We start from the raw sequence: 22023 nt of genomic DNA on the forward strand, positions 1-22023 counted from the left end.
AAGTCTAAGGATGGCCTTAAGGCAAGAAAGGACTTGATAGCGATGGGAATAAGAACTGAATTAGGACCCTTGAAGAAAGGAAAACGAACATATCTACCTCCTGCTGCTTATACTCTATCTAGAAAGGAGAAAAAAACATTGTGTAAGTTTCTAAGTGAAGTTAAAGTTCCAGAAGGGTACTCTTCAGATATTAGAAGACTTGTGTCTATGAAAGACCTCAAGTTAAAGAGTTTAAAGACCCATGATTGCCATGTTATAATGAAACATTTTCTCCCAATAGGTATACGTTCTATTCTTCCAGAAAAAGTAAGAAGCTCTATAACTAAGTTGTGTTCTTTCTTCAAGTCAATTTGCAGTAAGGTGATCAATTCTGCGATCTTACCAATGTTGCAAAAAGAAATCGTTATTACTTTGTGTGAGCTTGAAATGTTTTTTCCTCCATCATTTTTTGACATAATGGTACATCTAGTTGTTCATCTTGTGAAAGAGACACAATTGTGTGGACCAGCTTATATGAGATGGATGTACCCTGTTGAACGTTATATGAAAATATTAAAAGGGTACGTGAAGAACCGAAGTCGACCAGAAGGTTGTATGGTTGAAAGATACATTGTTGAAGAAGCGATTGAGTTTTGTACTGAATATTTATCTAATGTTCAGTCAATCGGACTCCCCAAGTCTCAGCTTGTCGAAAAGAAAGAAGGAAAAAATCTAATTGGAAATAAAATCGTGGCAGTATCAAGGGTCGAACGGGATCAAGTGCATTTGTATGTTCTGCACAATGAGAATGAGGTTGAGCCGTATGTTGAAATTCACAAGGATGTTCTCCGAGGTTTAAATCCCAATAGAAATGAAAATTGGATAGTACGAGAGCACAATCGATGTTTTATACCTTGGTTTAAGGATCATATTTATTCAAAGTATTATTCAGATCCCGCTTCAATAACAGAAAGGTTGAGATGCTTAGCATATGGTCCAAGTTTCCATGTTTTTTCTTATAGCGCATACGCGATTAATGGATACACATTTTATACCAAAGAACAAGATGATAAAAGTACTATGCAGAATAGTGGTGTCACCGTGGTAGCTGAAGCAATGCACATATCAAGTGTGAAGGACTTAAACCCCAAATTTGCAAATCTGTCGTATTTTGGTGTTATCGAGCGCATTTGGGTGTTTGATTATGAGAAGTTTCAGATTCTTATATTTGGTTGCAAGTGGGTTGAAAATAATAACGGCATTCGAATGGATAAGTCAGGATTTTTGCAAGTGGATCTTAATAGGGTGGGATACAAAGATGAGTCTTTTATTCTAGCCTCTCAAGCTAGACAAGTGTTCTATGTCAATGATCCGAAAAGTACGAAATGGTCTATAGTTCTTTTTTCCAACAAAGTAATTGATGAAAACACTGGAGATCAAGGTGATATTGATGTTGAGATTGAATCGTTTACCATAAATGATCAAGATGAGAATATTATATCAAATGATTCATATATTAGAAATGATCATAATGAGGGTATTTGGATCAATCCAACCGTCCGTGTTGTTAAGAGACATGTAGAACATATTCCAACCAAGAAAAGAAAGAGAACTTAGTGAAAAAGGTACAGGTCAAATGATTTTAATTGTTTTCTTTATTACAGGTAAAATGACTTTTATGATTTTAATTGTTTTTACATTTGTCATCTGATTTTAATTGTTTTCTTTATTACAGGTAAAATGGCTATTATGAAGTCAATCATTCGTGCAAGAGACAAGGGTGTAAAATTTGAAGTACATTGGAGTGCTGAAGACCAACTAATTTTTTTTCATCAGGCTTGTGTCTCAATAGAGGATGGGTATCTACCTAAAGTTACTTTTGTAGTGGTCCAAAAGAGACATCACACCAGTCTCTTTCCTGTCAACCCCAAAGAGACTGATAGAAGTGGAAATATTATGCCAGGTTTTTTCAATATATTTCTCAACGCAGCTGGTATATATTATCATTTGAATTTATCACTTTTTGCTGATTTTGTTCTAAATTGTCAAAGGAACCGTGGTAGACACCAGCATTTGTCACCCTAGGGAATTTGATTTTTACCTTAACAGTCATGCAGGAATTCAGGTAATATTAGCTATGTCATTTAACTTTATGCCATTGTTTACTATTTGTTGCTCAATCGCCTTTTGACAGTTCTGTGTTATTTGCATTTGGACGTGTTCTTTTTGCAGGGGACTAGTCGACCAACGCAATATTATCATGTGTTGTATGATGAAAATAAATTCACTGCAGACCAGCTACAGAGTTTGACCAATAACTTGTGCTACACGTAATGATATGATTTGCTTTATTTTGTTTAGTATTGGTTAGAACTACTAGACAGCATGGGTGGATGGGCGTTATTTTGTTTAGTATTGGTTAGAACTACTAGACAGCTTTTGGATACAGTGGTCACTGGGTGTTGGTTGCTATGGATCTTTCGAGACTAATAGTGTATATTGTTGTTGTACTTTTACTAAATCATGAATATGTTGTTGTATATTGTTGATCAAAGAATCATATATTAATGTTGTATATATGGAGGATTAATGTTGTATATAAATGGATTCATGTTGTATATATCAATGGATTAATGGTGTATAACATTGGATTAAAGGATGAAATCAATATGAATTTTACACTTTTGCAGCATGCGAACAGGTTACCAATTAAATATCCACTGTTTTTCAAACAAATTTTTTTAAAATAACTAACACTTTAGAGGGTGCTTTGTCCAGAAAGCGCCCTCTAAACACTTTACATTGACAACTTTAGAGGGCGCTTTTTCCTGAAAGCGCCCTCTAAACACTTTACATTGACAACTTTAGAGGACGCTTTTTCCTGAAAGCGCCCTCTAAACACTTTACATTGACAACTTTAGAGGGCGCTTTTTCCAGAAAGCGCCCTCTAAGGTGTCCCTTTATGGACCACTCCAGAGGGCGCTTTTTTCTGAAAGCGCACTATAATGTGGCCACTTTAGACAGCGCTTTCTCCAGGAAAACAAAGCGCTGTCTTTACCTATGCCAGCGCCACTTTAGAGGGCGCTTGAAAGCGCTGTTATAGGCCAAAATAAGCGCCCTCTTTTCCCTTATTTGGCGTAGTGTGTGTAGTGTTAGTCCCTAAGGGCCACTCCTTGCATGCCTAGCATGAAGACTCCCCTAGAGTAGATCTCGTTATAACTCAACTAGCCTGTCGCATGATGTTGATTCATGAAGGGTCCATGACTCTAGGAGCCACTCTTAGAACCAAATTCTGCTTTGTTAGTTGCGTATTGTTGGACTCCAAGGGCCTCTCCTTGTTGCACCCAACATGAAAATCCCGCTCAGAAGAGACATTTCGTCACTCTGGTCATAAAGAGGCTAGCTTGTTGCATGTCGTTGATACGATTATGGTCCATGATTCTGGGAACCTTATCAAAAATGTAGAAACTATCCCGTGAATGGATTTATGGGTAGAAAGCGCAGAACTATATGTTAAGGAACCTACCAAATAGGGTGTTTTAAGTTGCTCATGTTATCCCAGATCCTAACTACATGCATTGCATTTTATTTGCATACCAAAACACAAAAAATGCACTGTATCCATTCAAATACCATTGCGTCTGCATTTGTCATCATGCATTGCATATCATTTTCCGAAAATACCAAAAAAAACTCATCCATCCTTTGTCCATGAGCAAAGTGATTCTCGACATGCGTTTAGAACAAAGAACCATGTCTCAGGAGATGAGGGACAAGCTAAGGAAGAGCCAATAAACATTGAATGAGGAACTCAATCTTTTGAAGAGCCAAATGGGATGGATCTTGGAAACCCTGCAAGCCTTGTTGAGAAAAGAGGGTCACCCTGTATACACTGCTGCAACAGAGGGAGCTACTGCTCCACATCCATCTAGTGTTACCTTAAGTCAAGGGCAATTCCATGTGGAAGCTCCTCATCTACCAGCATATGACCCTCCCTCAGGATGTCACCATTAATATCCTCTGGCTATTCCTCCTCAAATTCACCTAAGTCAGGTTCAAAACAAAAATCAAAATCAGAACAAGGGGAACAAAGATCACAACAATCCGATTCCGGTGCCATATAGCAAGCTCCACCCGCAGCTGATCCAAAATGCTTTGGTGACTCCTCGAGCTCTCACACCTACGTCACCATACCTGTCATGGTACAATCCATATGTAACATGTGAATTCCATAAAGAGGCGGTGGGACATGACTTGGATTCTTGCTTAGCGCTGAAAGCCTTGGTACGAGAACTGATTAACAAAAAGAGCTTAGTCTTCGAAGAAGATCATCCAAAGGTCATGTACGGATACCATACTGGAACAACGGGGCACTCCATTGAGGAATGCAAAAGTTTTAAGCTTAAGCTGCAAAGATTGATTGGCATAAGGTCACCAACACTCAAAGAGGAAGGCTCAGGTGCATATATCTTGATTTCTAGGCAAGGTAATGAGAAAGGCAAATGACCTCTGAAACCCCTTAAGGTCTTGTACCAAAAGGAATAGGCCAGGGATGTGGCTAACGAGATATCATCATTTCCCGGTAAGAGCATTGAGATATCGTCTTGGATTTCCAATATCACGACTCATGCCTACGGAAGCAAAGGAGAAGTGAGTAGTGGATCCAAGAGGGATGCGTCCAACGATGAGATTAGAGGAAAAGAATATGAAGATCGTCGTGTCAATGTCAAAAATCTTGTTGATCTCAACCTTCAAGTGGCTGAAAATAAGCAGTTAGCAATGCCCAAAGTGTCATGCCAACAAACATTACCTCCCGGTCCTCAGTACCAGCAACCATGGCAAGGTCCACTGAATCAGCCTACTCGGGTTCCGCATCAGCATCAACGTCAGAATCACTAGGCTCGAAATCCAAACAATCAACTTCTGCGTCAGAATCAACATAGACCTCTAATCAAACATGAAAGAGAGACTCTCCATATTGACCTGATCCCGAAGACGTATAGCCAATTGTGGTCTCAGTTGGCACAAAATTCTTTGATAGCTCCTAGAGAGTCTAGGTCCATGAAGTTCCCATTACCTCCTTGGTAGAACCCGAATGTTCAATGTGAGTTTCACGATGGAGTAATAGGGAACTCAATTGAAGAGTGTAATGTTTTCCAAGAAGAAGTGCAACGTATGATCAACAAAAGGCAAATAACTTTCAATGGTCCTAATGTGGTGAATATTCCATTACACTCATGAGTTTGGACACTTTAAGAAACACTTCCCAGAATCAGCAAATCAAGACAAAGGAGCTCATAATGAATTATATTACCGCTTTTAATATATGTAAAAACTTTCAAACCGCTTATAAATATGGGCGGAAGTAGTACTCAGTTTTGAAGATATCGGATTACGGTTTCATCACAAGACATAGTGGTTGGAGATCAAACTAGTAAATGCAATTATTTATCTACAAACAGTCTTAATTTCTTTTCTCCCAATAGGAAGAATCAGGGTGGACAGAATAAAGGTCTACACCTGATGAAGATGTAGCAGTCCATGGCCCGTCATTTAATAAACTCTGACTTTGTGATGGTGACTTAGTTATCTTATTTTCTTCTATCTGATAGTAATACTGCCTCATTACTTCCATCTTCTTTTCATCCATTACTTCACTTGAATCTGAAACAAATTCTGGAACTGCATTCCTTCCTTCAAGGAAACTCACCACCGACGACATAGACGGCCTAAGGTTTGAAGTCACATTGGTGCATAAGAGAGCCACATTGATTACCACCATAGCTTCCTTTTTGTTGAAATCTGAACCTAATCTTCTGTCTACTAGCTCCATTAGGTCGCCTCTCTCTTTCAGCATATGTGCCTGTTGAAGCAAAGAATAAAATAGTTTTCGGAAACCCAAGTCATTTATAAGAAAGAAAAGACATTTTGACTAACAAATTTGACATTAGAATTCGACAACAATTTAGATGATTAACATGTAGTGCATGGTTAATGAACATGATAGAGGTCACAACTCATTAACAACACAATTAACCACAATTGTGAATGTCATGAACCATAATTTTCAAGTATATATTTGTATCCAAAATTGTTGTTAACTAATGTCTAGTTTAGATGATTAACGTGCACTACACGGTTAATGAACATAATAGATGTCGCTGTCAGGAAAACTGGCTTGATGCCTTTCTCTATTCTATTTCACATTATATATAGTAGTGCCAATAGTTCCATGTAACTACAATTCTTATATTAGAAATGAACAAAAATAATATATAAGACACAAAACAAAGTGTAAGTAGATATTACTATGTATAATAAAAATTGACATGACTAAGGGTGAACATCATAAGCTTACCCAATCAAGAAGATAGAATGCTTCCTCCTTGGACCGATAAAGGGTGTTGCTCCTTCCACTAACGATTTCCAAGGCAACAACTCCAAAACTATAGACATCTGCTTTGTCTGTCAAATACCCATGCAATGCATATTCAGGAGCCATATATCCACTGCATAATTGAAACATATCATTTCAACAACTTAATATCAGAATACAATATGATGTCAAACTATTATATTATAAAAATTATCAATTGAATTAAATTTGATAACTATTTGGAGTACTTTTTAATAAACTCAGAATGCAAGAATTATAGTTAGTTACTCACTATGTCCCAGCAATTCTAGTGCTAATGTGAGTATTATCCTCCTCATCAAGTTTGGCCAAACCAAAATCAGATATCTTTGGGTTGAGATCCTTGTCAAGCAACACATTAGTGGCCTTGATGTCCCTGTGAACAACCTTCAGTCTTGACTCTTCATGGAGGTATGCTAAACCTCTAGCAATACCAACACAAATCTTCTGCCGTATAGACCAATCTAATTTTATTTGTTCTTCCTCTGGACCTATATTCGTGAATTTAATAAATATCACATAACGAGACAACATAGTCACGTGTTATATCAGAAAATGTGGAATATCAACAACTGACATAGACCGGCCATAATGAAAAATTACCAAATAAAGCACGAGCAAGGCTATTGTTTTCCAAGTATTCATATATCAGCAACAACTGATCTCCCTCCACACAGCAACCATAGAGTTTAACAAGATAAGGGTGTTGCAATGCAGAAATCATGCCTATCTCATTTAAAAACTCACGATTCCCCTGCCTTGATTTAGAAGAAAGTTGCTTGACTGCAATCAATATCCCATTGGATAAACATCCCTGGATTTTGAGGAATGCTATGCTGTTAGAAGTTGAAATTTTTTCTTTATGAAATATACATGTACAACCATAATAAAAGCATGACACTAGAGATGATTTGTTATATTACGCAAAATACCTTGTAGACAGGACCAAATCCTCCTGCTCCAATCTTATTCGAATTATCAAAGTTGTTTGTTGCTGCTTTGATTTGTCTTAAAGTAAATAAACCCGTTGGTAGGTCTAAACTCTTCAGCTCTGTTAATTGACGTAAAAGAAAGATCAAAGATCTCTTACACTAAGAAAATTACACATGGACATTCTGCATTGACAATCCATTTCTTGAAAGCTTGCAACTTCCCTTTTATCAAGATAAAACTAGTCTCAAGTTCCATAACATGATATACTGATAAAAATACGCGTTGAAACTCTACTCAATTACTCAACATGCGCAAGTTGTTTTTATCACTTGAATTACTCATGTGTTAATAAAATGTTTGATGATGATGGCAACAAAAGAAATTCATTTGTAATCATCACCTCTTGCCAATGAGTTTTTCTTTACAAAACATCCTTTCCACCAAAGTATACTGAAAACAAGAATGATAATAATTGTTGCTGCAACCACAATTCCAACCAAAGCTCCTGTAGATATGCTTCCAGGTGGAGAATCTGCTTGGTATTAAACAAGACATTTTAAATATTAGATCATAACAAAGAGATCGCATCATAAGATTAGGAATGTAAAAAGTATAACCTACCAGATTTCACTGATATAGCGGATATAAGAGGACCGTATACTGATTTAATTGGGATAGACTGTGTCCCTTTTCCAGCCCAATATAAGCGGATCTCCAAAGTATTACTAGTAACAACAACATCATTGAACTGTTTTATGATTTTCTTACCAACTCCTCCAGCTTCTTTGGCAATATTGAAGTCCTTTTGCACTGCATTTCCCTGCAACATTTCAATCACAATCTTCTTAGTGCTTCAGTATGATTACAATTTATAAGTATTTTAATTGTTAAAGCATGTACCTGAAGGTAGATATCAAATACACGCCTTCCAAGACTAGCATAAGTTTGATCTTCTGTGAACATTATTTCAGCAAAATGTAGATTTACGGTGTAGTTTCCATTTGCCAGGCAAAACCCATAATAAGTCAAAGAAATAGGAGAAACACGTGCATCAGTGTACAATTCAGCATCCACCATAGTAAGCTTAGCTATATCTTTAGGGGAATAACTTTCCCTAAGTTCATGACTTTCTAGGAATGCACCAGTGGTGCTAAATGCCCAATTTCCTTTTGAGCTGACTTGGGATCTAGCTGGTCCAGGTAAGACTGAATCTTCGTCATAACTTGTTTTGTTGACTGTTGCACGCTTTCCACCACAATTTATATAAAGGGAGTATGAGGCTGGATTGAAGAGATCATGTAAGCAACACAATATTAAGGAATCTAAGTAAATCAAATAAAGAAAAATATGCCCCTTGAAATTTATTTTTATATACTCATTCTCTTTCTTTTTAGTTATCACGTTATTTCCCAATGCAAACAAAGATGAAAGGAGGGAATCATAAATTTTAATATACTCAGATATTTTATTTTTGTCCCTTGAACTATTGTTGCTGATATTTTTCATACACACAACTTGATTGTAGTGTTGTGTCCAAACTAAAAAATAACCATGTCTGTCTTTTATTAAAAAAAGAAATACAAACATAGGGAGATCTTTAGCTGTCTATAGGAAAGTCACCATGAAGAAAAAACTCACGTTTGGGACATGGAAATCTCAAACACGAAACTGTTGCCCTGAGATAATGATGGAAGCAACAGATAAGTTAGCACGATTAGTAAAATAAAATTCTTCACATAGTAAGAGGAAAATGGAAAGGTTATATATGTGTATGTGGGCACCACGCGCATGTTTTAGAAATTATAATACCAAACTTACATGTCATTGTGTGCCCATGAGGTAGAAAACAAGTTCCTGGGATATATTAGAGAAGATAGTGTCTCAGGAAAGTTCTAAAGCTCGCAAACTAAAGCACACAAATGCAGGGATTCTTACACTTTATCATTTTGACATATCTGATTCCCTTGGCTGATGCTGAAGTTATTGTATGAAAGATCTCTACATCCAAGTCATAAAATTTGAATCAGAATATGATAATAATACAACCATTAGAGACTTGAGACATTTGGTGACTACAAAGAAACCTTCAACATAAATGTCTTTAATATTTTAAGCAACTGCATAATACTACTCCAAGAGCATAAAAGTATCAAAACGATTTCCTTTCCGAGAAATAGGTGAGAAAGAACCTCCTCATCAATTGTTCCATTAAAGCAAACTTTATTTTCAATTGAAGGGAAGAGAAAACAACGGAATACAAATGCGAAGAATATCTCCGAATTGAAACTTGAGAATGACATATTGAAGATATAATATGAAGTAAATCAAAGACATGAAACAAAGGTTATATGCAATCAGCTTGAACATTAAATCAGAGCAAGACAACCATGAAGCTTTAGGAAGATAGATCATAGACATTCGAGAGAAGTGGGATGAAGGGTTTATGAACTTATACAGTGAGGAAAACTAAACTCATGATCATTGACTTAACACACTAGAGTTTATCAGAAGAACAACAAAAAAGGATTAAATTGTAGTACTTCTGAAAAAAAAGCTTTAATGCTTTAGATATTATTTGCATAACATTATTTAGAAGCTTTAATTTGGTGATAAATAAATAATCATTGCAGCATAGTTGGTGCTTGGTGGTCATGCACTTATGTGAACCAAATAAAAACTATAAGGCTAAAACAACAACTATTGAATAAAAAGAAGGGGAGAATGCATGGAAGCAAGCAAAAAGAAAAAGAAAAGTCTAGTTTGAAAAGTAAAAAAGAAACAGAGGATATGTTCAGTATTTTCTGCCTCATAAATGAAGAACATTGTTCAATCGAAGGAATCATACAAGTAGTATTAGAAAGATAACTCACGCGTAAACATCATGTTTCCAAGGAGGCACGAGGCCAGTGAGAAGATTTCCAGTTAAAAATCTACCATAAAAAATATCAAGATATTAATATACAAAGCTTAATATTGATTGACCTAGACCGAACATTAAAGGATACAAGCTATAGAATGGTGCAATAATATTTGGCATTTAATTAGCAAAATTGTTGCTGGCATTTAATATATTGCAACTATATAATTAATTAAATTCCAACATGACTCATCTTTTACATTTAACAATGGGAATTTGGTCTGCACTTTTTGAGTTCCATAAGGTTGACATATTTATTCAAGTATTTAGGCTGAGTTCAATTTCATGGATCTAAGTAGAATATTTAGCCATCCTACTACTTCAGATTAAAAGTTGAAACTAGAGTTGTAGGTGTAAAGAAACCAACAGATATGTGACTAAAAATATACCCCAAAAAATTTGTGCTAAGAAACTATGATGAAATCATACATGTAATTCAAACTCTGCATGGCAGCATAGGTTCTCGGAATTGTTCCACTTAACTTGTTAAAGCTGAGGTCTCTGAAAGAGATATCATATATCATATAGAGAATGAGTTAAAGAGGCGAGCAAAATACTCTGTAACACACTTTTTTTATTGGTTAAAATTCATATGGGTCCAATATAAACTCGGTAGGACCCATGTAAATTTTAAACCAATAAAAGAAAGTGAGTTAAAAAGTGTGTGAGAGAGTGTGTTGCAAAAATATACCAAAGTTTACAAAAGAAACTATAATGGCTGGCTATAGTAAAATAAAAGGCAGCAAGTAAGCAATTACAAGTGTTTTAATAATGTCATAGTCCCAAGATAATCTTGCAGTTTTCCAGTGATGTTGCAGTTCCTTAGAACACTGTGAAACAATAAGATAGACAACAACGATATAGTATGAGTGTCTCTCTTGCAGCCCTTTTTTACGTTCTATTTTTGAAAGAGGCAGAGGAAACAACTTACAGAATGTGTAGCTTTGTCATACTATTAAGTTGTGGCATAGGTGCATCTTCAGGTCCTTCCAAATCACTAATTCTCCTGAGTATCACAATAAAATCAAAGCTAAGTGAACATAATTAAATAAAAGTTAAATTTCAATCTTAACTTCATCGGTATATAGAATATGAAATATGAAATATCAAACATACAAGTCAGTTAAGTTTCTTAAACGTGAAATTCCAGAAGGAATAGGCCCCTTTAGTCCACTTCCTTGAATCATTCTGTCAAAAGTAAAGTAACCATTGATAATTGATAATTCTTTTAAAAAGTCAAGCAATGCAGGAACACCTAAAGCTGAGGAAAAAACTAAAATATAAAAGAAAGTGCATACAGTTTTGTAATACTTGTCCAGTTCTGAATATAATCAGGTATCTTTCCAGAGAATTGGTTATCCTCAATTCGGCTGCATTGAAAGAGAATATGTAAATTCAAAGCATCATAAAACTATTTTTAATTTATTTGTCAGTAAACATTATCATACAAATTTGAAGCTTACAATTGTAGCAATGTAGTGAGCTTGGCCAATGTCGCAGGTAGTTCTCCACTAAAATAGTTGGAAGAAATACCTCTATATATAATTGAAAAACAAAACAGTAAATTAATTTTTAAACATTTAGCTTCCATATTTGGAGGGAGAACATCAATTAAGTAGTTACAGTGTTTGAATCTGGGTCAAATTTCCGAGCTCGGGAGGAAGATTTCCAGACATTTGGTTGTTCCACAATTCCCTGTCCATTTCAAAATTAAAGTTAAGTTCTAATGAAACCTTTTGAATTGAACACATACATGTTTATGTACTTATAAAAGGATTCTTTTTCTGCTAAGGTAGGAAATGAGAAACTCACAAGACTCGGAGAGTAGATATGTTTGCAATCTCCACTGGTATTGAACCAGTTAATCGATTTCCAAGGAGGGCACTAAGATGATTAATAAAATTGTCGTCATTATGACTTTGTATAATAGATCAAAGAATCGATGATTAAATCCCAGAAAAGAAAAATAAGAAACAAATCATACATTTTACTAATATTCATCATGGAGCCCCATTGTTTCGGAATTGTACCATGCAAGTAATTACGAGAAAGGTCACTGTAATAGATCGTAAAGCAAAATAATTTATAGAATGTGATTCAAGATATAAAAAAAGTTCAATAATATTGTTAATTTGGATATGAGGGAGAGTTTGGGAACTACATACATAGTTTGAAGATAACGCAACCTGGTGAGTTCGGGCGGGAGAGTGCCCGGGAGATCTTGCCCTTTCCAAATTCTAAACTTACATTTTACCATAAAAACAATGAGCAAAATAAAGCAGTTAATTGTAATATATTTCTTAGCCAGTAGATTTTAGAGAAAAAAACTGCAACAAGCTCTTCTAGTGTATAGAGTTTTAAAATTGATTTTACAATTTGCCAAAGAAAAACTCAAATCAAATTAATTACAAGTGGTGAGTTCCAGAGAAAAGAGACTTACATCCAAATAACATGGCAGAAGTTATCACCGGAAACAGAGCAGTCACAGGTGACATTGTTATTTGAATTTGTAATATCAGGTTTGTTACTGCAGGGATCAATATCGAAGTTCCAATCCTTCTTACCAAGTGATATAGCTATATCTTCAAGAGCTTTCTCTAAATATACAATTCAGAACCTATCAGCTAAGTACTGAAAAATCTCCTAAACTACACATACATGTCATCAAATATGTACACAATATCTACTGAAATTATGAGCAAAAACATACATGATATTTAGGATCTGGTTGGATTATTTGAGCTTTTGTGACACTGTTTAGGTGAATTTATGAAAACTTTTTAACTGCTTTTTTCAACTTATCTTCATAAGTTTTCCAAAATATATTAACAAAAAACAGCTTATAGCATATACAGAAATAATTTAAAACTATTTTATCATCTGCTACAAAAACAGTTTATGTAAGTTTATACATAAGTGCTTATATTACTATGCACTTGTGCTATAAGCTACAAATAAGTTGTTTATTTAAACGAAACCTTAAACTAACATGAAACCATAGAAAAGAAGATTGGAAAAGGAAGATAAAAGAAGTTTGTTTATTATTTGGGAACTATGGTATAAATACACTTCATACTTTCGTCGGGGTGAAGAGTATTAGCCCCAAAAGCTGTTAGAGATATGAGCAAAATAGCAATGACTGAAAGGGAGAAAAATGGAGAGGTAGTGCTCATCTTAATGTTAACAAGGAAGAGAGAAGTTCAAATATATCAATAATTTAGAGCTATGGAGTCTGAATATATAGTTTATTTGTAATTAAAGAGTCAAGGAAAGTTCTTAATGCTTGTAAACACATTTATCATCACCATAAATCACCAATTTTGTCAATAAAAGTATAGGGCTTCATTAATCCTTTCCCTAAAACTATTAATACTAGTGTGTACCATGCATGCCACAGACATGTACCAATTTTCATGAATCTATTTAAAATTTTACAATTACATAATTTTATGTGTTTATTTTGAAAAAAAAATGTGTGTAATATTTTATCAGTATTTAATATTTCGATAAAAAAAATTGAAAACTTGGTATTCGACCTTTCGGTCGATTAATTCAAGGGGACCAATCCCACCATCTATCATGAAAATTGGCTTCTTGCCTTTCTCTATTGCGTTCCATACTATATATAATCGTATCAATAATTACACGTAATTACAAATTATAATGACAGATATTCTATTGTCTAATTTATCTAACCTATTATAGGAAAGTAAATAATTTACAATAATGGATAATATCAATTCCTAATTAACATCCATTAGCACCCCCGTCAAATTGATGCGGTAGGTCAATAAGCATCAATTTGCTAGCAAGAAATTGATGGTGTGGGCGCGAAACAACTTTGGTAAGAATATCTGCAACCTGCAGCTGAGTACTGACGTGAGGAAGTGCTATAAGTCGGTCATCATAGGCATCACGGATTGAATGACAATTGACTTCGATATGTTTGGTGCGTTCATCAAAGACTGGATTTGCAACAATCTAGATGGCACTTGTATTGTCAGCATAAAGTGATGTAGGCTCTATTTGAGAAAAATCAAGTTCAGCCAAAAGACCACATAGCCAAATAATTTCCGAGCAAGCCGCAGACATGGCACGATACTCGGATTCAGTTGAGGATTTAGAGATTCTTGATTGCTTCTTATTTTTCCATAAGATCAATAAAGAACCAAGAAATATGCACCAATCAGTGACAGATCGACGAGTGTCTGGACACCCTACCCAACCGGCACCACTATAAGCACTCAATTTGGGAGCTATTTCGGTGGGGGGAAATAGACCACGATGAGAGGTTCCTTTCAATGAGCGAATTATACGACGAACAACTGCCAAATGAAGATGCTGAGGAGAATGCATGAATTGACTTATTTGTTGAACAACAAAAGATATGTCAGGAGGAGTAATGATAAAGTAATCAAAGCTACCCACAAGTTGCCGTTACAATAAAGAATCAGACAAAAGATCACCATCATCACGATGATATTTAACATTAACCTCAAAAGGGATATCCACTGGATTAACTGATTCAAGACCATCCATAAAAATCAAATATGTGACATACTTGGAGGAAGGTTCCCTTGGAGGAACGAATGTGATTAAGAATTCTCAAATTAAAGTATACTCTTTAAATTTCTTTAATTTTAGAGACTAAGATAATAGAGCCTACCAATTTTAAAAGATATTTTCTAGTCACTCCCCTTAAAAATCAGATTACACCCCCTAAATGATTAAACTACCCTTAAATTGAAATTAAATTCCAAACTACCAACACATTTTTTGTTTATGTAAAACCATTTCTAAGCTTATGTTGAATTTCTCCAAGATCAAAAGTCCCAGCCAGAATTAATACAAAGAGATAAACTTCTTAAACTTTCATTAATTTCAGAGCCTACGATAATGACTCATGAAATGCATATACTAGTACAAGTCAAGCTTTAAATTTCCTCAGAAATAAAAGAAATTGAAGTCAAGTATATGGTTGGATGACGCTGAATTCACATGAATGATTGCCCGACATATATTTATGGGGAGGAAAGTGACAGAAAAGATTGAGAACAAGACTCAGAAAATGTATACATACTTAGACTTTAATAATGCATGTATGTACTATAGATGTATGCTTTACTGAGGAATTATTGTAAACAGATAAATGTCTTAATTTCATTAGTTTCAGAGACTAAGATAATGACTCAGACAATGCGTATACAAGTCAAGCTTTAGACTTTAATAATGCATGTATGTACTATAGATGTATGCTTTAGTGAGGAATTATTATAAACAGATAAATATCTTAATTTCATTAGTTTCAGAGACTAAGATAATGACTCAGACAATGCATATACAAGTCAAGCTTTAGACTATTATGCATGTACTATAGATGTATGCCCCAGCTAGGAATTATAACAAACAGATAAGCAATTTTTCTAAAAATATCGGATTTCGTATAAGTATCTGTGTCGAGTATCGCATACGTACCAGTATCTATGCAACGCAGCTCCCCATAAACAAAAGAAATTAAAGTCAAATTTATGCATGGTTCAATGATGTTTGATTCACATGAATGATTGCCCGACATAAATATAAAAGGAGAAAGTGACATAGAAAAGATTGAGGAGAAGACTTAAAAAAATGCATAGACAAGTCAAGTTTTACACTATTCTAGGTGTACTATATATGTATGCCCCAGCCAGGAATTATAACAAACAGATACGCGTCTTAAAATTTCATTAATTTCAGAGATTAATAAAGATAATAATGACTCAGAAAATGCACATACAAGTCAAGCTTTTTAGACTATTCTGCATGTACTACAGTTGTATGCCCCAGCTAGGAATTATAACAAACAGATAAACGTCATATTCACAGTAAGAAACAATTCATTTTCTAAAACAATAAGTGTGTCTATGAATTTCTTCTGGACACACGAGACTATGTGCTCCTAAGATAACTCCCCATTTTGCGAGCTCGGTCTCTTGTTTGAAGCCTATTAAGAAGAAGCCTCCAAGAAAACCAATGAAGAACATACACTTAGAAATAGGAATAGGTCTGTCAAGGTGTCCGACACTTGTATGACAATCCTATAACACAAGTCGGAAAAGTCAAAAAATGTCGGAAAAATCGATAAATGTCCACGAAAAATAATTTTTTCCTTTGTTTTTGAAACTTTTTAAATCAATGATTGATGACATTTATAATACATATGTCATCAATTCAAACAAGTATTTCAAACAATTTTTTTTTCTTTGCTTCAATAGACTTTTATATATATTTTGGACAAATCTCAACAAATTTAAAATTGTTAAATATGTATTTAAGCAATCTTATTAATAAAGAATTAAAGAAATTAATTTTGATTAGAATATTTTTAATTTTTTTTATTATTATAAATGGATGAATAAAGGTGAAATACTCTCTTATATATAGGGATGTCAGTGTCTTTTATTTTGACATTATCGATCTCGAAATGTCTGTGTTGTATCGTGTCTCATGTCCGTATCGAAAGCAGTGCTTCATAAAAACAAGCTTCATAAAAACAAACACTTGAATGTTGCTAGGAACATTTACTTTCCAAATACATCTCAAATATGGCTTTAATAGCGCCCAATTTAATAGAGAACCTTCTTCTGTTAAAATCTTCCAAATCCATTTATTTAATAGCGCCCAATTGAATAATTCGTAATGCTTAACCCTAAGACCCTCTGTCAACTTTAGGCTTATAGATTGTGAACCAAGTCACTCAATTAATCCTCGTATGGTTTTCTTCGTCTTCCACAACAAAGCTCATTGGATTTTGTTGATTTCATGAATGACCATCCTAGGAGAATATTCTCTTATATATAGGGATGCCAGGGTCTTTTATTTTGACATTATCGATCTCGAAATGTCTGTGTCGTATCGTGTCTCATGTTCGTATCGGAAGCAGTGCTTCATAAAAACAAACACTTGAATGTTGCTAGGAACATTTACTTTCCAAATACATCTCAAATATGGCTTTAATAGTGCCCAATTCAATAGAGAACCTTCGTCTGTTAAAATCTTCCAAATCCATTTATTTAATAGCGCCCAATTGAATAATTCGTAATGCTTAACCCTAAGACCCTCTGTCAACTTTAGGCTTATAGATTGTGAACCAAGTCACTCAATTAATCCTCATATGGTTTTCTTCGTCTTCCACAACAAAGCTCATTGGATTTTGTTGATTTCATGAATGACCATCCTAGAAGAATATTCTCTTATATATAGGGATGCCAATGTCTTTTATTTTGACATTATCGATCTCGAAATGTCTGTGTCGTATCGTGTCTCATGTCCGTATCGGAAGCAGTGCTTCATAAAAACAAACACTTGAATGTTGCTAGGAACATTTACTTTCCAAATACATCTCAAATATGGCTTTAATAGCGCCCAATTTAATAGAGAACCTTCTTCTGTTAAAATCTTCCAAATCCATTTATTTAATAGCGCCCAATTGAATAATTCGTAATGCTTAACCCTAAGACCCTCTGTCAACTTTAGGCTTATAGATTGTGAACCAAGTCACTCAATTAATCCTCATATGGTTTTCTTCGTCTTCCAAAACAAAGCTCATTGGATTTTGTTGATTTCATGAATGACCATCCTAGGAGAATATTCTCTTATATATAGGGATGCCAGTGTCTTTTATTTTGACATTATCGATCTCGAAATGTCTGTGTCGTATCGTGTCTCATGTCCGTATCGGAAGCAGTGCTTCATAAAAACAAACACTTGAATGTTGCTAGGAACATTTACTTTCCAAATACATCTCAAATATGGCTTTAATTGCGCCCAATTTAATAGAGAACCTTCTTCTGTTAAAATCTTCCAAATCTATTTATTTAATAGCGCCCAATTGAATAATTCGTAATGCTTAAACCTAAGACCCTCTGTCAACTTTAGGCTTATAGATTGTGAACCAAGTCACTCAATTAATCCTCATATGGTTTTCTTCGTCTTCCAAAATAAAGCTCATTGGATTTTGTTGATTTCATGAATGACCATCCTAGGAGAATATTCTCTTATATATAGGGATGCCAGTGTCTTTTATTTTGACATTATCGATCTCGAAATGTCTGTGTCGTATCGTGTCTCATGTCCGTAACGGACGCAGTGCTTCATAAAAACAAACACTTGAATGTTGCTAGGAACATTTACTTTCCAAATACATCTCAAATATGGCTTCAATAGCGCCCAATTTAATAGAGAACCTTCTTCAGTTAAAATCTTCCAAATCCATTTATTTAATAGCGCCCAATTGAATAATTAGCAATGCTTAACTCTAAGACCCTCTGTCAACTTTAGGCTTATAGATTGTGAACCAAGTCACTTAATTAATCCTCATATGGTTTTCTTCGTCTTCCAAAACAAAGCTCATTGGATTTTGTTGATTTCATGAATGACCATCCTAGGAGAATATTCTCTTATATATAGGGATGTCAGTGTCTTTTATTTTGACATTATCGATCTCGAAATGTCTGTGTCGTATCGTGTCTCATGTCCGTATCGGAAGCAGTGCTTCATAAAAACAAACACTTGAATGTTGCTAGGAACATTTACTTTCCAAATACATCTCAAATATGGCTTCAATAGCGCCCAATTTAATAGAGAACCTTCTTCAGTTAAAATCTTCCAAATCCATTTATTTAATAGCGCCCAATTGAATAATTAGCAATGCTTAACTCTAAGACCCTCTGTCAACTTTAGGCTTATAGATTGTGAACCAAGTCACTCAATTAATCCTCATATGGTTTTCTTCGTCTTCCAAAATAAAGCTCATTGGATTTTGTTGATTTCATGAATGACCATCCTAGGAGAATATTCTCTTATATATAGGGATGCCAGTGTCTTTTATTTTGACATTATCGATCTCGAAATGTCTGTGTCGTATCGTGTCTCATGTCCGTAACGGACGCAGTGCTTCATAAAAACAAACACTTGAATGTTGCTAGGAACATTTACTTTCCAAATACATCTCAAATATGGCTTCAATAGCGCCCAATTTAATAGAGAACCTTCTTCAGTTAAAATCTTCCAAATCCATTTATTTAATAGCGCCCAATTGAATAATTAGCAATGCTTAACTCTAAGACCCTCTGTCAACTTTAGGCTTATAGATTGTGAACCAAGTCACTTAATTAATCCTCATATGGTTTTCTTCGTCTTCCAAAACAAAGCTCATTGGATTTTGTTGATTTCATGAATGACCATCCTAGGAGAATATTCTCTTATATATAGGGATGTCAGTGTCTTTTATTTTGACATTATCGATCTCGAAATGTCTGTGTCGTATCGTGTCTCATGTCCGTATCGGAAGCAGTGCTTCATAAAAACAAACACTTGAATGTTGCTAGGAACATTTACTTTCCAAATACATCTCAAATATGGCTTCAATAGCGCCCAATTTAATAGAGAACCTTCTTCAGTTAAAATCTTCCAAATCCATTTATTTAATAGCGCCCAATTGAATAATTAGCAATGCTTAACTCTAAGACCCTCTGTCAACTTTAGGCTTATAGATTGTGAACCAAGTCACTCAATTAATCCTCATATGGTTTTCTTCGTCTTCCAAAATAAAGCTCATTGGATTTTGTTGATTTCATGAATGACCATCCTAGGAGAATATTCTCTTATATATAGGGATGCCAGTGTCTTTTATTTTGACATTATCGATCTCGAAATGTCTGTGTCGTATCGTGTCTTATGTCCGTATCGGAAGCAGTGCTTCATAAAAACAAACACTTGAATGTTGCTAGGAACATTTACTTTCCAAATACATCTCAAATATGGCTTCAATAGCGCCCAATTTAATAGAGAACCTTCTTCAGTTAAAATCTTCCAAATCCATTTATTTAATAGCGCCCAATTGAATAATTAGCAATGCTTAACTCTAAGACCCTCTGTCAACTTTAGGCTTATAGATTGTGAACCAAGTCACTCAATTAATCCTCATATGGTTTTCTTCGTCTTCCACAAGAAAGCTCATTGGATTTTGTTGATTTCATGAATGACCATCCTAGGAGATTTGTAAAAAAAATAAAGAAAATAGAGGAATAACATTCATATCTGAGTTAAGCATGGTTACTCTTCCTCCTAGAGAGATCGTTTTCCCTTTCCAAGAGGATAATCTATTCCTCATCTTAGAAAGAACTAATTGCTAGAGCATGTGTTCCTCATTAAACCTGAAAGCCCTTAAACAGCCAAGATGAAGAGAAAAGAAGAGAGTGGATTCCCTAACGAAGCCCTTTATTAACTTGGAAGTCAATAATGGGGATGCCATTAATCAAAACATAAATAGAACTATAACATATGCACGCCCTAATCCAATTTATCCACTTACTATCAAAAATCATCCTTTTAAGAACATACTGTAAATGACCCCAAGAGATAGAGTCGAAAGCTTTTTCGAAATCCCTTTTGAAAAGAAATAGGCTTTTCTTATTTCTTATAACAAAATCAACCACCTCGTTGAGTACCAAAACCCCATCCAATAGTCTTCTCTTAGGGATGAAAGTCGACTGATTCAAAGATACTAGTTTGTTTACGACACTTTTCAATCTCTCCGCTAACAATTTTGAAATGATCTTATATTGTCATATCCTAAAATTTACCCTCCCATTTCATTTTCATCTGATTTTTGGTTTGTGATTTCATATGCATATGCATTAGCATCATAACACATTCATTCTACCATTTGCATTAAGCATCTTGGATTCAAAGGTTTCTGTTACTTACAATTCATAGGAAACTAGAGTTTTTCCCAGGAAATCAAGCTTAGGAGTCTTTGGTGGTGTACTCAAGTTGAGAAGCTTGTTATTTGGGCCAAGGTCCATGAAACCATAATTGCTTGACTTTTGGCACTCATGGTTCATGTGTGTTGCATTGTTGGTTTGGATTTGATCAGAACTTACAAAGGTCATTGTGATCATTTATGGAGGTTTGCAGTGGATTCATTGGCCATATTTTATCCTTTAAGTGTTTGAGATTTATTCAAGACACTTCATCAAGGTCCATTCAAGATATTGCAAGTTCATTTTCCAGGCATTAGATCAAGTTTGTTTGCAAGGGACCAATACAAGGTCAAAATACATTTTTAGACAAAAAAAGTTCATTTAACGATCAAATTGCAAATCCTTTTTTATCATTACAAAGTCATCAAGGTTTACATTTCCAAATATCCAATTACATCACAAATCATTGCAAAAATCCAATTCCACACAAAAATATACATGTTGACCTAAAGTTAACTTTGGTCAACTATTGATTTTTTTGCCAACAATTGACCAAAGTCAACCATTAACTCATCCTAATTCACTAACTCCATTTTCATTCTCTTGCCATACTAGTCCAAATTACAAACAAAATCATCAAAACCACATAAACTAATTCCATTCTCTAAACATGAGTAATTCACAGTTCACCTTAATATTGAATCTAACTCATTCCAATTCAACTCCATGTAACAATTACAAATTGTCATCATTGGTTCAAATTTGCATAACAATCTTCTTTCCAGTTCAAGCATAACTAGCTAATTAATTTTTTTTTGCATACACATGACATATATATACATAACAACATTAACAACATTCAGAACATTACACTAACAGTCCAATTTCAAACAACTTTACTAATTTTCTAACATCACAATAATTCACATAAGTCCAAGTTAACCCAAAATAACTCATTAACTATTTACGGTCTAACACAGGCAGCCCGCAACTAAGTTCTTTTTGCCGCTTCAACCTCTTTGTATGTTATAAAC

The 22023-nt window shown here is 34.6% G+C and overlaps 2 protein-coding genes across 2 annotated transcripts; both read right to left on the minus strand.

Moving 5' to 3' along the window:
- Positions 1–5274: 5274 nt before the first annotated feature.
- On the minus strand, positions 5275–13580 carry LOC127086135 (probable leucine-rich repeat receptor-like serine/threonine-protein kinase At3g14840). The gene is made up of 24 exons (XM_051026854.1): positions 13321–13580; positions 12685–12841; positions 12410–12481; positions 12229–12300; positions 12057–12128; positions 11868–11939; positions 11708–11779; positions 11543–11614; positions 11361–11432; positions 11176–11250; positions 11003–11074; positions 10674–10745; positions 10198–10257; positions 9263–9325; positions 9146–9181; positions 8966–9003; positions 8228–8607; positions 7949–8147; positions 7728–7859; positions 7327–7445; positions 6998–7208; positions 6648–6885; positions 6338–6488; positions 5275–5842 (listed from the first exon to the last, which is right to left on the minus strand). Exons 1-24 carry the CDS (start codon positions 13415–13417, stop codon positions 5444–5446), a joined length of 3003 nt encoding a protein of 1000 aa, XP_050882811.1. The 5' UTR covers positions 13418–13580; the 3' UTR covers positions 5275–5443.
- A 645-nt stretch (positions 13581–14225) lies between these two features.
- LOC127081878 (uncharacterized mitochondrial protein AtMg00810-like) lies at positions 14226–14600 on the minus strand. The gene has a single exon (XM_051022107.1). It carries the CDS (start codon positions 14598–14600, stop codon positions 14226–14228), a length of 375 nt encoding a protein of 124 aa, XP_050878064.1.
- Positions 14601–22023: the final 7423 nt, after the last annotated feature.

This window comes from Lathyrus oleraceus, chromosome 5, assembly GCF_024323335.1.
Source record: "Lathyrus oleraceus cultivar Zhongwan6 chromosome 5, CAAS_Psat_ZW6_1.0, whole genome shotgun sequence".
Classification (NCBI taxonomy): Eukaryota; Viridiplantae; Streptophyta; class Magnoliopsida; order Fabales; family Fabaceae; genus Lathyrus; species Lathyrus oleraceus.

Bases quoted from the DNA above. Each gene is read 5' to 3' on its own strand.
- LOC127086135 (XM_051026854.1), bottom strand. From the start codon at position 13,417: ATGAGCACTACCTCTCCATTTTTCTCCCTTTCAGTCATTGCTATTTTG. The intron at 11,251-11,360 runs GTATGTTTGATA...TGTGATACTCAG, and splicing joins TTAAGAAACTTAACTGACTT to GAGAATTAGTGATTTGGAAG. The intron at 7,860-7,948 runs GTAGGTTATACT...AATACCAAGCAG, and splicing joins CGCTATATCAGTGAAATCTG to ATTCTCCACCTGGAAGCATA.
- LOC127081878 (XM_051022107.1), bottom strand. From the start codon at position 14,600: ATGCATTCTCCTCAGCATCTTCATTTGGCAGTTGTTCGTCGTATAATT.